This window comes from Chiloscyllium plagiosum, chromosome 5, assembly GCF_004010195.1.
Source record: "Chiloscyllium plagiosum isolate BGI_BamShark_2017 chromosome 5, ASM401019v2, whole genome shotgun sequence".
In the NCBI taxonomy this organism is placed as follows: Eukaryota; Metazoa; Chordata; class Chondrichthyes; order Orectolobiformes; family Hemiscylliidae; genus Chiloscyllium; species Chiloscyllium plagiosum.
Genome location: NC_057714.1, coordinates 60,836,570 through 60,852,753, shown reverse-complemented (window position 1 = coordinate 60,852,753; position 16,184 = coordinate 60,836,570). Strand labels below are relative to the sequence as shown.

The 16,184-nt window shown below is 40.2% G+C and overlaps 1 protein-coding gene across 2 annotated transcripts in view; it reads right to left on the bottom strand.

Moving 5' to 3' along the window:
* Positions 1-16,184, bottom strand: part of LOC122549920 (epidermal growth factor receptor-like) — a 271,066-nt gene that overhangs the window by 41,236 nt on the left and 213,646 nt on the right. Inside the window, exons 13-16 of one of the 2 annotated variants that reach the window (XM_043690147.1) lie at positions 15,346-15,478; positions 8,433-8,523; positions 6,371-6,528; positions 1,515-1,553 (exon numbers count right to left, since the gene is read on the bottom strand). In XM_043690147.1, coding sequence (XP_043546082.1) covers positions 1,515-1,553; positions 6,371-6,528; positions 8,433-8,523; positions 15,346-15,478 — 421 coding nt within the window. Of the gene's footprint in view, positions 1-1,514; positions 1,554-6,370; positions 6,529-8,432; positions 8,524-10,282; positions 13,031-15,345; positions 15,479-16,184 lie in introns of those variants that run through there. The other variant, XM_043690148.1, reaches the window with a different exon arrangement.

Genomic DNA, 16,184 nt, shown 5'->3' with positions numbered 1-16,184 from the left:
CCACAAGGATCGATGCTGGGACCTCTACTTTTTGTCATTTACATAAATGATTTGGATGTGAGCATAAGAGGTACAGTTAGTAAGTTTGCAGATAACACCAACATTGGAGGTGTAGTGGACAGTGAAGAGGGTTACCTCAGATTACAACAGGACCTTGACCAGATGGGCCAATGGGCTGAGAAGTGGCAGATGGAGTTTAATTCAGATAAATATGAGGTCCTGCATTTTTGGAAAGCAAATCTTAGCAGGACTTATACACTTAATGGTAAGGTCCTAGGGAGTATTGCTAAACAAAGCGACCTTGGAGTGCAGGTTCATAGCTCCTTGAAAGTGGAGTCGCAGGTAGATAGGATAGTGAAGGCGGCGTTTGGTATGCTTTCCTTTATTGGTTGGAGTATTGAGTACAGGGGTTGGGAGGTCATGTTGTGGCTGTACAGAACATTGGTTAGGCTACTGTTGAAATATTGCGTGCAATTCTGGTCTCCTTTCTATCAGAAAGATTTTAAACTGTTACAGTAAAAGACAAAAGTTGAAATCTTGTCATGCGATTCTTTCACTCAGTTACTGGGAGTTCTATCGCCTGCTGAGAGACGCTATTCTCTGGAGATTGTGACACAAAATAATGGGATTATGGAATAATGATTTCATGGCAAAAGATCTTCCAGCTAAGACTGATGGAATTTTACATTAAGTTAGAGGGTGAGAAATGTCGCTCTAAACTGGAGGGCATGATGTTTTCAAGAGTGTTGGACAAGCATGTTTGGTGGCAATTCTCCCGGGGACTGGGACTTCTCCCATCACATTAGTTAGCAGTTATCTTTTGGTTTGTCTCATGCTGGGAGGCATTGGAAAGCTTTTTCTAGAGGCTTATACTGATGAGAGGACACAACGTTCTTGTAAGTTAATTTAACTAGTTGTGATTGGAAGTTATTACATTCCAATTTTGTTTTCCAAAAGTCTTAAATTCTCAACTGTAGTTATCAACAATCATTAACAACTGTTACTAGGTAATTTCTCAATGCAATTGAAATCTTGAGCATAATAGACACAAAACTATACAACACAGCACATTTCTGTTTCTAATCTGCAACATCATATATGATCAATTGATTGAGTCATACATTTAAAATAACTACTGTCCAGTGTATTTATTAATGGCATATTGTTAGGTTTGTCTGAAGATCTGAGAGACTTAACTGCAGATTTGTGAGAGAGCACAACCACCTTTGGTTGAAATATGTAGAATATATCATTGTTATACTCATCATTAATTCACCACATGTTTGCATCTGTTCTGACTACAAAGCATTAATTCAACCCCTGGAGAGATATCACTAACTATTCTTTCAATAGTGTTTCATTTTGGTGTATTAGTTGGCTTGTTTATCAAATTTCTGTTGCTTTTCTATTTAAAATGCTAAGTAGTGACTATTATCAACTGTGGTCAAACACTAGCAGTAATCAACAAAATTAGATAGTATTATTGAAATTACAAATTTGTTGGAATACTTTACCCAACAGGTTCACAATCCTCAAGTCTTGGTCCCTTACATCTGTAATGCAACAACCATGAAATTTAGAATTACTTGGAACCAGTTCTGGTCTTACGACAATTAAACAATTTGATTCATTTTCTCCCCAGTAAGACAAGTAAAACCAAAATCGAAATCAATGAAGAACAGTTTTTTGTAGCAGTAGTTTTGCATTGAATCCTAAGAAAGAAAGGAGATTGATTCATCTGGTTCATTTGCATTATACACATTCAAACTGTTTTATATTAAAAAAAGGTCTTTACGACATGGCCAAAATTTTAAAAGAAAATTAATCAAAACTTCTGCATGTAAGAAAAAGGGCTATAAAAAATCTCGATTTAACAAATGGAGAATTTATCTGAAAAAATTTCATTCTCATGATGTCGATTCCAGTGGTTGGGCCAGCATTGATTGTGAGCGCGAGGCGCCCAGACAGCAGTTAAAATTGAACTACATCGTTGTGTGGGCAGCCATTCTCAATGGGGGCCATATGGCCCTGGCACATTTGAAGGAGGCCACAGACTGAAAACTGTGAAATTATTTTCTGTCTTTCTGTTCATGTGACGAACAGAGACCCTGGAACCTGAGAAGAGTCCGTAGGGGTGGCCGTGGCCAAAACAAAAACGGTTGAGAATCACTGGCACAGGTAGGCCAGAGCAGGTAAGGATAGCAGTTACTTTCCTCAAAAGATACTACTGAGCCAAATGGGTTTTCCAACAATTGACAATGATTTCATAGTCATCGATGGATCAGACTTTTTTAAATATTGAATTCAAATTCAACCATGTGCCATGGTAGGATTTTTCAATCCTCCTCAGGACTTGTGTCTGAGGACTGGAGAATTGCAAATGTATTACTTTTGAACAAAAGCTACAGTAGTCCATTTAACCATGGTGGTACAGAGTGTAGTAGAAATTATATTAAAGTCAAGAAAGCCAGCAAGGATTTGTTAAGAGCAAATCACAGTTAACTAACTTGATTGAGTTTTTAAATGGAGGAAGTAATATATTTTTATAGCAAGAAAAGGCTATAATTCCAAAAGGGATGCAGATGCAGGGGACATGGGGTGTATGGGCATAAACCATTGAAAATGGCAGGAATGGTTGAGAAAATCAGATTCTGTGCTTTATAAATGAGGTCATAGAGTACAAGATGAAGGAAGTTATGATAGACTCATATAAAACATTGTTTCAGCATTCAAGTGTGAGGGCATTAGGGATGGGTACAAAAATGAATAATGAGAATCATTCTAAGGCTGTGAAACATCGGTGAAATGAATAGACTAGAGAATTTGGAGCTGCTCTCCCTGGAGAAGGCAACATTAAGATAGATTTGCTGGGTGTATTCAAAATTATGAGGGTTTTGGACAAAGTAAACATTCAGGAGGAAAGTTAATTAAAAACACACAAATTTTCAGAAACATACTGCTCATACTGATCCTCCATCTTGAAATATATATGATGACTTGGACCACTATCCTTTATTCACAGGTTTAACTGGTGATTTTTTCCTTCTAGGCTGGGAGAAACTGTTACTATTGACAGGGGGGTTGAGGGCCAGAGGACCCCTTTTTAAAACAGATGGTAGAAGTAAGAATGGCATGAAGAACAACATTTTCTGCACAGTGACTGTTTCGAAATGCATTGTCTGACAGTGTGGTGGACAGAAGGTCGATTGACAAAGTGAATTATTTTGTATGGGAACAGGGAAAAGATAGGGGGATAAGCTGAATTGTTATTACAAGGAGCTGGCAAGGACAATATGACCAGTTTGGTTTCTTTCTGGATAGGCCCAACAGCCTATCTACCCAGCTTAGTGTTTGTTGTCAATAGTATGCTATGCCACTTCACTCAGAAAGGGTATGCTTAACCATGATTCTTAAGGCACCACCATTGCAATCTCAGGATTAGACTTGCAGGGATCTGATGTCGAGAGATAAAGTTCTTCCATACCAGGAGAGAATATTGTTATCTTTAAGAGTTCCTTGGTTGTACAGAACTGAAGATCATTGGATGAGAAGACATGGTGCAGAAGGTTTTCCACAAATGTAAAAATATTAAATTTCAAACAAACAATCACAACAGTTAATATGCTGGGGAAAAGAAAATTGATTGGATGGCAAGTTGACTCTGATTGGCTGACGTGTTGCCATGTAGAAAGTAATGGTGAATGACACATACCCAAGCTCCCATGTAGTTAAAACTTGCAAAGTTTGGACAAATTCTTTTGGTTTGCAGAGAATTGGTCCATGTCTCAGAATGTATGATACTTCTTGTAACATAAATGAACCACATTATACGCTCAACTGATGATTTTAGATTAGATAGTAGTGTAACTCTGAGCACACCCAGGAGTTTTCAGCAAGTTCTTCCTAATTGCAGAATCAGATCGAACAGTAGATGCTTTACCTCGAGTTTTGGAAGCAAAGGTTAGTTGAGTACAGTATGTATTCTGCCAATTACAAACAATCAAAGGATCATTTTGTTTGTTTCACATAGCCAATTGCTAGGATACATGGCCTACTTACCTAACATTGCATTGGCTCTGAAACTCATGCACAACATTCTCTAATTTTGTTATAGACAGACTGTCTTTTAGGATTAATGGCAACATGTTATGAGTGAAAAATATCACTTGGCGAGCCATTGCGCAGCAGCAGAAAAAGAAAGATGACATTGCCATGAGATCCCCTCTAAATTCTTGTCAGTTATCACCTTGTGCTCAAATTAAATTTTGTGATGAAGCAGTCTAACACACTCCTTTCCTTGATGTGCTTGCTAATGGGTTCTCAACTACTGTCCACTGCAACCCCCCTTCACTGGTTAAAGTACACATTGGGATCCATATATCTCCACATGCTGGAACAATGCTTCCCAAAATCTCTCCCACAAGTTTGAAAATTATGTCATCCCTTGGTGAGGACTGAGAGGGTGAAGATTGGGGGTGGGCAAGAGAGAGCAGGAGACTGGGGACAGAATATCTGTGAGAATGGAAAGGTTGCTGCCTTAGAGCTCGCTACCCCAAAACTTCAACTCATCACTCTACGCGGAGTCCTGACCTCACTTTAGGAAGCACCACATTGTAAGATCAGACCTATCAGCAATCTTTCAAAAAGGCCACAGTCAGTTAGTCAACTTGCAAACTTGCAAAGAATTAGAATGCAGCAAAACTATTCTGCAAGAAAATGACTATACTATTCCATTATTAGGTGCATTTGTGGAAACTTGTAAATGAACCAAAGACCTTTGAATCTGAAAAGTGTTTAGTCTGCAGCAGGAAAGGCAAACAATCTCCAGAATTTAAAATTTAAGCAAGCCATTTGACCTGCTGCTGTGCAGTGACTATGCAAGTGGTACTTCCCCCTAACAGGATGCTGCTGTCAGACCATATGGCATTCTACTTACCACAATTATTCCAGTGCCAATCAAATGTCAGGTACCTGAGGCATAGGTTCCAATAGTGGATTGATCAAATCAAAGAGTATGTTCCTTCAGTTGTTAATAACAGGCAGAATATCAACTTACTCAAACAGCTTGCTCTTTCAAAACTCAAAACAGATTGGCTACTGTTAGATGTGACTTGGCAATTTGGCAGCACTTGTTGGACAACCCCGAGTTTATTAAGACCTACATTAACGACTAATTAAAATGATCACAAGCTCATAAAGTGACTCATTTATGTTTGCTAGAAGCAACATGTATTCAAACACAGAAATGTGTTCTCTTCAAATGAAAAGAATATAGCCAACTCTTGTGACTTTTTAAATAACCCAGGAGCTTGAGGAGTTAATTGTGTCCCATTACTTTCACCGTGGCAATACCTCAGCTAATCAGAGTAATTTTCCAACCACGCGAAAAAGCTTTAACAATATGTCTCTCTTTGCAGCAATATCTTTAAGGTTTGTATTACCTCATGTATTACAGTAGGCACTCTATACCCACTTGTGGGCATTTAAAAGAACATAAGAACTAGAAGCTGGAGTAGGCTGTCTGGCCCTTTGAGCCTGCTCTGCCAATCAATAAGGTCATGGCTGATATTTTCGTGGACTCAGCTCCACTTACTCATGTTTTCACCATATCCATTAATTCCTTTATTTTTCAAAGAAGTATCTACCTGAGCTTTAAAAGCGATTACTGAAGTAGTGTCAACTACTTCGCTGGGCAAGGAATTCCATAGATTAACAATCCTCTTGGTGAAGAAGTTCCTTCTCAGTTCTGTTGTAAACCTGCTTCCTCTAATCTTGAGGCTATGCCCTTTTGTCCTAGTCTCACCTACTAGTGGAAACATCCTATCTATTTCTATTTTATTGATTCCCTTCATAATTTTATATGTTTCTTTAAGCTCCCCCCTCATTCTTATGAATTCCAATGAATATAATCCCAATCTACTTAGCCTCTCCTCACAAGTCCTAGTCTCACCTACTAGTGGAAACATCCTATCTATTTCTATTTTATTGATTCCCTTCATAATTTTATATGTTTCTTTAAGCTCCCCCCTCATTCTTCTGAATTCCAATGAATATAATCCCAATCTACTTAGCCTCTCCTCACAACCCAACACCCTCAACTCTGGAATCAACCTAGTGAACCTCCTCTGCACCCCCTCCAGTGCCAGTACATCCTTTCTTAAGTAAGGAGACCAAATCTGCACTACAACTGGGGAGGTGTGTAAAAATATGCTTTGAAAAACTCCAGTACAAAAGAGGAGAAAGACATGTGGAAAATTCCCTTTGAACTGGTGTAGGCATTCAAAATTAGTCACTAAACTGATTGCCTTTAGCACTGGACCAATTAAAATAAAACAACTTATAATATTACATAGAATTGAACATTACTCACTCTTGGGTGCAATTTGGGTGACATAGCTGACAGTGTTTATTCTCATCAGTGTATTTCCAAACCAAGGTATTATTTTCTCCTGAGATTCCAGAGGGACAACTGCTTACACAGCGTGGGCCATCTTTAACATGAGCACATTCTACACAGTTCTCATTGCCCTAGGTAATGAAATGAGTACATTAAAACAGGTGTAATAGGTGGGGAAAGAAATATATCATTGCCAAGAGACAAATTAGACATTACTATTCAACAGCGACTTACATAAATGCAAATGTAATCTCTCACACTACAAATCAAGAACTTGTTCTGTTCTGCACAGCACTAAAACTGTGCGCTACAATAAATCATTGTCTGCTTCATGTGAGTATTAGAAATATTTTTCTTAATCTCATTTAATGTTCTGGACTTTACCACACAGCATGTTGTGTGAAATTGAAAACAGACTCTCTCTTCAATTGTGATTTATTCAATCATGCTTTTTTTGAAGCCACTCACCCTTCAGTTCAGTACTGCCCATTCAGTTTTCACTTAACCAGATGAAAAAAATCCCAAAGGCTGAAGTACAGAGATGTCATGATATTTGACACAACCAGGAAGCAAAAAATTATCTTTCTAGAACTTTCAATAGAAATTTGTAGTTCCAAATTCTCAACTATCAAATTCTTGGGGCTAAGTAACTCTGGCTATTACACTTCAAATTAACAATAACATAGATGGAAAACAGCTATAGAATTTTCCCAGGAATTGGTTTCTGAAAATGGTCAACTGTCCAGGAAACTAAACCTTGTAAGTAATAAGCTCTCACGAACACATTCTGGTACGCAGCAATTCTATCCTTTTTCTTAGAGAATTGACTCCTTGCTGAGATTTACTAGCTAACTTTTGTTGCCTAAGGCATTTTTTGTCAAAAAAATTCAATATCATTATAGATACCCAGGAATCAGATTTTCAAAACAGGGTTGGGAGCACCCCACTGGAGGGGATCTGGGCCCAAATGCATGCCTAAACTTTGTTGCTCTTGCGGCCCGATTTGGAAATGCAAATTCCCTAATTGGTCATGAAGAGGGCTTGGCACAAACTTAGAAGTCCTTTTAAATAAACCATAGTTAATATGAAATGTGAATGTCGACATAAAAATTGAATTGCTTTTTTGTTGTTATGATAATGCCCATTATGAAATGACATGATGTCAAAGTGTTTCAAATTATGAAAGGAAGGAACAAACACAGAATGCTGGAAAATCTCAGCAAGTCTGGCAACATCTGTGGAGGGATAAAAAGAGTTAACATTTTAAGTCTGGGACACTCCTCTAGACCTTATGAAAATAAGGTCCTTGCTGTAGCTGTGAGGTCAAGAACAAAATCATGGTATGAGATTAAATTCAAGATATTTAGAATGGAAAACAGAATAAACTATTTCTTTGATATACAGAGAGAGAGAAATTGGACCTGTTTGCTGATTAATTGGGTGCAGAACAGAGGAAACGGCACCACTTTTGTGGTGTGGTCTTACACCTCGCGGTCTTCTGAAATATAACTTAGCCATTGTAGACGGTTAAAAATCCATGTCAAGTTGGATGGGTATGAGAATTTATTGTCCCCTAAGCTATTTTCTCCATTTTCCCCATGTTCCATTGACTATAGAACAATAAAATCAAATAATTTCTTGGACGTAGATCTCATTCTCAATTTCAAATTGTGTATTTATTTTCCAGAGGACAGAAAATCTATCAGGGCTGCTTTTGATTTTATTCAGAATAAACTTGCTTCTCAGCAGCCTCTAAAACCATTTTCTGATATTCCAATATACTCTACTAATCTACAATTATTTGTGAAGACTGAAGGCCTCTTAAAAGCCACATGGTTTCCTTAGTGGTATTCGTGTCTATTGTTTACCATCTTTAATAGCTACTTTGCCCTTATCATTTCTTTTGTATTGATTCCGGTAATTTTAATTGCCATTGCATTTAATAGCTTAGACTTCTGCTGTGTTTCAACTGTGTTTCTGCTGTATTTTCGAATACTGTTGTTTTTCAATTTTAGTCATTTTAATTTTGACTTACAGAACTAGTGCAGGTTACGGACCCATTCTGAGGTTTACATTCTGCGTCACACTGGATGCATCTGCGTTGATCCTCATACTCTCTTAACTCCCTTTACAGAAAAAAAAAACAAATTGATAGTTTGGAAATTAATATTTAAAATAACATTAAATGTTGATAGTAAAAATCATGTTCTTGCTTAAACATTTTCATACTGATACCAAAAGACAAATAAAACATTGTTTACTGCATTGTGAGTATCCTAGCACTTTAGTCTGAGACTATATGTAAACGTCAAACTCATCCAAATGATCAGGATAAAGTGTGGGGATTCAAGATGGCGGTGACCCAGTAGGTCAGCTTTGCTGAGCTCTGCACCAGAATCCAGACAAAGTGGGGCACTCACCCTCCCTTTACTGCTTAATTTGTTAGAATGATTTAGTACCAGTTTTGAACAGTTTAGAACAGTTTAGAAGATGACCAAGGGGAAGGGAGGACGGGGATTGCATCAGGCAGGGACTCTCCGCAGCCCCACCCCCCACCCCACCATCCCCCACAGCAACAGACATTGGCGCCCAAGGGGACTCACCTGCAGAGCAGAGTTTGATCTCCGAGTTCATGAAACTCCGAGAGAAGATCGATTCGTCAATAGAGGAGACCCTAGCTAGGCTTGAATTGATCTTGGTCATGCTGCATAGGCAAGACCAGGAGACCCAGCGCCTTGGGCAGCGTGTTGGGGGCTGGGGAAGGTGGGTGGGTGGGGGGCCGGAGCAATGGGTCGCAGCTTCCGAGACCGCAGCCGAATCCTCGGCGGGTTGGGTTCAGGCCCTGGAACACCAAGTGCGGGCCTTGGAGGAGCAGGTCGACAACCTCAAAAATCAAGGTCATTGGAAGAACATCCAGTTGCTGGGGCTTCCCAAACAGAAGGAAGAAGGCCAGCTCATTAGCTTCTTGAAGCAATGGCTCCTACAGTTTCTGAGGCTGGAAGTCAAGGTAGGCTGGGTGCGGGTTGAGTGGGCCCAACAGGTCGCAGTGCGCAGGCCCAGATTGGACAAGCACCCCCGCCTGGTTCTAGTGTGACTCTTGCATTATGGAGACAAACAAATGATGCTGGAAGCCTCTGGAGCACTGGGAAAGGATCCTCAGACTATGATATATAAAGGATTGCGAATTATGCTTTTCCAGGACTTCTCTCCAGTTGTGATTCACAAGAGGAAGGCCTTTGTTGAGGTAAAAGTGCACCTGAGGGACTTGAATATCCAATATTTTGTTACATATCCGGCGATACTGCGTTTCAGCTACAAAGGGTCCATGTTCAACTTTGCTTCACCAGAAAAGACAAAAGACTTCTTGGATGCTTTAAAACAGATTGACTGGCTTGAATTATATGGACAATTATTTTGTTTTTTTTTCTATGTAATTTGCCTGGTTTACCTGGTTGTTGGGGATTGGTCTTGGTTTTCTTTCAAATATATGTCTGGGTCATAATTTTTTTTTGTTTCCTCTCCCATCTCTCTCCCTTCCAGCTATCCTTTGTTTTGGATGGGCGGTGGGGGGAAGCGGAGAGAGGTCATTCTTTTTTGTTCTACCAGGAGTGCCGAGGATTACAGTATGGAGGGGATGGGTTGAGAGCCCACTTTTAACTTTCTTGTTATAAGATATTGTTTTTTTTTTGCTTACTTTGTGTTGTCTGGAGCAGAAGAAAGTGAGGACTGCAGGTGCTGGAGACCAGAGTTGAAAAAACAGCAGGCCAGGCAGCATCCGAGGAGCAGGAGAATTGACGTTTCGGGCATAAGCCCTTCTTCAGGAAACTGTACATTCCTGAAGAAGGGCTTATGCCCGAAACGTTGATTCTCCTGCTCCTTGGATGCTGCTTGGCCTGCTGTGTTTTGTCTGGAGCAGGGGCATAGCTTCAGTTAGAAGGATTCATGGTGGGGCTAATGGGTGGTATGAGCACCCCCTGTGGGTATGTTATATGTCGGTATGTTGTAGAAGTAGTTGTTAGACGTTTTGATTTAGTAGTTTTGGAATTTGCATTTTTAAACTTAAATGTTTATGGTTTTCACTCAGTGAGCTATGAGTAGGGTTCTTCCTCCTGGGGGTCACGGACTATTTCAGATGATCATGGCTAGCCATTTGTTTAAATAGTGCACCTGGAACGTTAAGGGGAGTCCTTCACCAATTTAGAGAAAAAAAGATACTGTCAAGCTTTAGAAAAGAGAGGGTCGATGTAGCCTTGTTAAAAGAAATGCACTTAACCAATAAGGAGCATTTGAAGTTGCAACAGGGAGGATACAGCCAGGTGTTTTTCTCATCCTTTAACTCGAAAAGTAGAGGAGTGGCCATTCTCATCTAGAAGAACCTCCCGTTTCAAATGCTAGGCCAAATTAAGGATGAGTGCAGGCGATTCATAATACTTAAAGCTTTAATACATGGAGAGGAATATGGGATTCTGAATGTATATTGCCTCCCAGTGCATCCCTTGAAATTCGTAATGAATGCACTTTCTAGATTGCTGGCCCTTGGGGCACGCCACACAATTATAGAGGGAGACTTTAATTATATTATTGACCCCGAGGTGGACAGGATGCCTCAAGGTCTTGCAGGTATGTCTCGCAATCTAGGCAGTTGATGGACCTGAACAGGAAGTTGGGGTTGGTGGATGTGTGGAGACATCTTCACCCCAAAGGTCAGGATTTTATCTTTTTTTCTAATCCACCTATGTGCTATACTATAATTGTCATTTTTTTGTCCCATCGGCCTTTTTGAACTTGGTACTGTCTTGCAGAATAGGGAACATAGCCATTTCTGATCATGCAACAGTGTACATGGAGGTCAAGGCCAGTGATGGTGGGATGGGGCTCCCGGCACTGGCGCACGGACCCTTTTCTCCTGAAAGACAGCAAGTTTATAGAGTATTTTTCATGGGAGTTTGAAACCTTTTGAGATATTAATTTAGGTATGGCCAGCAACCCATCGGTGCTGTGGGAGACTGCCAAGGCCTATGCACGGGGTTTAATTATTTCTTACTCAGCGACCTGAAAGTGACAGAGGGGAGAATGTTTGCTCGAAGCTCGCCTGAAGGCGGCTGAGTTAGCATACTTTGATAGGCCATCCATATCTAAATTACATTGGGTTATAGCCCTTAGGGCTACTTTGAATGCTGCACTCAGCTAAGAGGGAAATCTCCTTTGTGAAACAGAGATTAGTTGACTATGGTGATAAATGGGTAGAAATCTAGCATACTTGGCCAGAAAGAAAAATGCCCCCCATTCTATTCCATCAGAGAGAGTGCTGGTACTCTTAATTTGCAATGTTAAAAAGATTAATGTAGCATTTAGAAAGTTTTATTTTGAGCTGTATCAGTCGGTGAGCTATGAGGACTGAATGATGTGGATGGAATCCTTCTTTAAGACCCTGGACCTTCCAGGTGTAACCCCAGAGCAGGCGTCCTTTCTGATTGCCCCCCTGACAGTACAGGAAGTGGTGAGGCTGCTCCAGAGTGGTAAAGCGCCTTGACCAGATGGATTTCAAAGTGAGTTTTATAAGAAGTTTATAGATAAGCTGGCCGGGCCACTCTTGGAAATGTACAATTACTCATTCAGTCAGGGCTGCTTCCCATCCTCTTTGAGAGAGGCAAATATTTCTCTTATTCTTAAGAAAGGAAAAGCCCCAGAAGATTGCATTTCGTACAGACCCATATCATTACTGAATGTGGATTTTAAAATCCTGTTGAATATATTGGCATTAAGGCTGGAAAGGGTATTGCCTTTTATTATAAAGGAGGATCAGATGGGTTTTATTAAGGGTCATAGGTCTACCAACAATATTAGAAGAGTATTAAATATAGTCCAAATATGTCAGCAAACAGCGATCCCGGGTTTGGTAGTCTCCCTGGATGCAGAGAAAGCATTTGATTGCCACTCTCTCACCACTATTATTACACTGGAGATCGAGCCACTGGTGGAAACCATCTGGACGGATCCCAATATAACTGCCCCGGAGGTAGGGTCAGCAGACATAAAATCACCCTCTATGCAAATGACGCCCTTCTTTTTTTTAACTGATCCAATGACATCTGTACCCCACTTAATATAAGTGATGAATCTATTTGGATTGTTTTCAGGGTACAAAATTAATTTCATGAAATCGGAGGCCATGCCTGTGGTGGGGTCTTACTAGTATAACTAATTTTAGGGACGGAACCAGTTTCTCCTTCAACATTGTCTTTTTTTTTGGTGTGAGTTCAATTCCTGAACTCGCTGAGGTAACCATGATGGTCTTCCTTTTCAACCTCTCTCTTGAGGCATATTGGCCCTCAGGTTGAACCACCACTAGTCACCTCTCTCTTGTTCTCTCTAATGAGACAGCAGCCCAATTGTCTGGTAGAACTATGATGACTTTATCTTTATTCTCAAAGCAATATGTGAAAGGAAAAATGCTACTCAATGTTAGTATTAATGCAAGGGCACAATATAATTAGCTCATCTCCACTTTTAATTCAATAATTCAGTTTCTCACACAATTCAATTTATTTTCCGAAATTACAACTTCTGTTTGTCACTTGTATTGTCAAATTTTAGTTTCTGATATTGAAGCATTCAGCTGGTAAAGGTTCCCTGTGGGGTGAAAGCGTAGTAAAGAGTTACAAGTCACAGACACATATCAATGAAAAGTTTCAAATTGTTGCAATCTGCCAAAATATGTAGTTTGATTAACCCCTATCCGCACAGCATACAAAATTATTTTAATACACAGAAAAGGGAAAATAGGAGAACATTACCAAATTACTGATTTGGAAGTGCATTGCTGTTTCTTCTTTGGTACTAGTGGTGGCATATCTACACCACAGTTCCAGTGGGTGCATCATTGTCACCATCTCAAGAATAGTTAGAATGGGCAATAAATGGTGGTTTTGCGAATGACAACCACGTCACATTAATAAATAACAAAAACAGGATACATATGTATATATTATCTCTACACATCCACATAATATCCAGAATAGTAACAGGCCATTTGACATTTAAATAGTAAATTAATTTGACAGATACATATTGACCAGAATACTGGGAGAATGCTACTCTTTGTGAATTGTGCCATTGAATTGTTTGTCTACAAATGACAGGGACGGTTTCCGTAAGCATCCCACTTAATAGTACAGCACGCAGTAGGGCAAGCAAGACAAAAGATGGAAAATTATAGGCCGATTAGCCTAACCTTGGTTGTAGGTAGAATTCTAGAATCTATCGTTAAGGATGAGATTTCTAAATTCTTTGAAGTGCAGGGTCGGACTTGAACAAGTCAGCATGGATTTAGTAAGGGTAGGCCATGCCCAATAAACCTGTTAGAATTCTTTGAAGAGATAACAAGTAGGTTAGACCAGTGAAACCCAGTGGATATTATCTACCTAGACTTCCAAAAGGCCTTTGATAAGGTGCCTCATGGGAAGCTGCTAAGTAAGGTGACGGCCCATGGTGTTCGAGGTGAGCTACTGGCATGGATTGAGGATTGGCTGTCTGACAGCAGGCAGAGAGTTGGGATAAAAGGTTGTTTTCCAGAATAGCAGCTGGTGACAAGTGGTGGTCCACAGTGTTCAGTGTTGGGGCCACAGCTGTTCACTCTATATATAAATGATCTGGATGAAGGGGCTGGGGAATTCTGGCAAAGTTACGAAGTTAGGCAGAAGGCAGGTAAGTTCTAAGGAGGTGGGGAAGCTGCAGAAAGATTTAGACAGTTTAGGAGAGTGGTCCAAGAAATGGCTGATGAAATTTAATGTGAGCAAATGCGAGGTCTTGCACTTTGGAAAAAAGAATCCGGGCATGGGCTATTTTCTAAATGGTGAGAAAATTCATAAAGCCAAAGTACAAAGGGGTCTCGGAGTGCTAGTCAAGGATGCTCCAAAGGTTAACTTGCAGGTTGAGTCTGTGGTTAAGAAAGCAAATGTAATGTTGTCATTTACCTCAAAGGGTTGGAATGCAAAAACAGCGATGTGCTTTTGAGACTTTACATAGCTCTGGTTAGGCCCCATTTAGAATACTGTGTCCAGTTTTGGGCCCCACATCTCAGGAAGGACATACTGACACTGGAGTGTGTCCAGTGGAGAGTCACACAGATGATCCCTGGAATGATAGGCCTAACATATGATGAACGGCTAAGGATCCTGGGATTGTATTCATGAGAGTTTAGAAGGTTAAGGGGAGATTGAATAAAAAACTTACAAGATAATGCATGGCTTAGAAACAGTGGACGCTGGGAATTTGTTTCTGTCAGGCGGGGATACTAGGAATCATGGGCACAGCCTCAGAAATAGAAGGGGTCAATTTAAAGCGGAAATTAGGAGACATTTCTTCAGCCAGAGAGTGGTGGATTTCATTGCCACCGAGCACAGTAGAGGCCGGGACATTAAATGTCTTCAAGGCAGAGATTGATAAATTCTTCCCTCGCAAGTGCGGGTAAGTGGTGTCGAAATGCCCATCAGCCAATGATTGAATGGCGGAGTGGACTTGATGGACCGAATAGCCTTCCTTCCACGCCTATGTCTTATGGTCTTATGGACTGGATTGTTCCCTCAAATCTTTGGACATCAGCATTTACTTACCATACAGGAAATCAGGGATTAAACAACATAAGAGGTAGCTATTCAGGCCATCCTGCATATATGCTAGTCTTCTGAAACAACAATCAATTACTCCTCTGCTCTTTCCACAACACCCCTTCCATGTCTTGACCAAATAGCCTTTCAAAAACAATGATTAAGTTTGCTTTCAGCATCTCTTCAAGCTGTGTACTCCAGACCACAAATCTGGCAGGTTTCACTGGAATTGCCATTGGTTGCTGGAAACCGGACATGCTGGGGGCCTGCATTTGTCCCAACATTATTGCAAAAACATGGCCTCATCAATCACTCCAAAAAGCTTCACACCTTACTCACCCCTCATAAATGTTGCACTTCTCAACGCACTCCCTTCCACGTTCATAATGGCGACAGGAGAAGCACTGAGAGGGTCCAGGGCCCCAGCAACCATCGTCCGAACACAGTGGGTGGCAGACTTTATTTTCAGCGACTAAGTAAATAGAAACAAGAGCGAGCTTTCAGGTTTGAAAAACATGTTACAATTAGATGGCACACAAGAAATATATTTTAATTTTCTGAATGGAATGCAACATGATTGACCATAACCAAATTGATTATTTTAGGGCTTCAAAACACAAGTACAGGCTGCCACTAACTATGAAATAGGAAATTTGTAATAGGTGTTAATTTTCAAGAGATGTTGGAGATGCCATTGGCTGGCACTTATGTAGCTTAGTAACTTATGTTACTTGCAACGTATCAGCCCAAGCCTGAATATTGTTCAAGATTGGTGCACATGGAGACAATGCCTCAGTAACTGTGGAATTATGCCTGAAATGTTGAACCTCTTGCTCCTCAATGCTGCCTGACCTGCAGTGCTTTTCCAACACCACACTTTTCGACTCTGACTCTCCAGCATCTGCAGTCCTCACTTTGTCCAAGTCATGAATGGTGTTGAACATCGGACAGGATTAACTCCAACTAGTACACAACTTTTCTCCTGGCCCTCATTGGCTCCAGTTTAGTTCAGACCTCTTCACATCACATTTAAAAGTGTTTTGATGGAATTAAGTAACTGAGAACAGTTTAATGTTATTGAACTAATAGCATCAAGCTTCAAGTTAGAAAATAATTTATATAACAATGCTTTTGACACATTCAAAACAAAGATAACAAATGAATAGTTTCCAGAACTT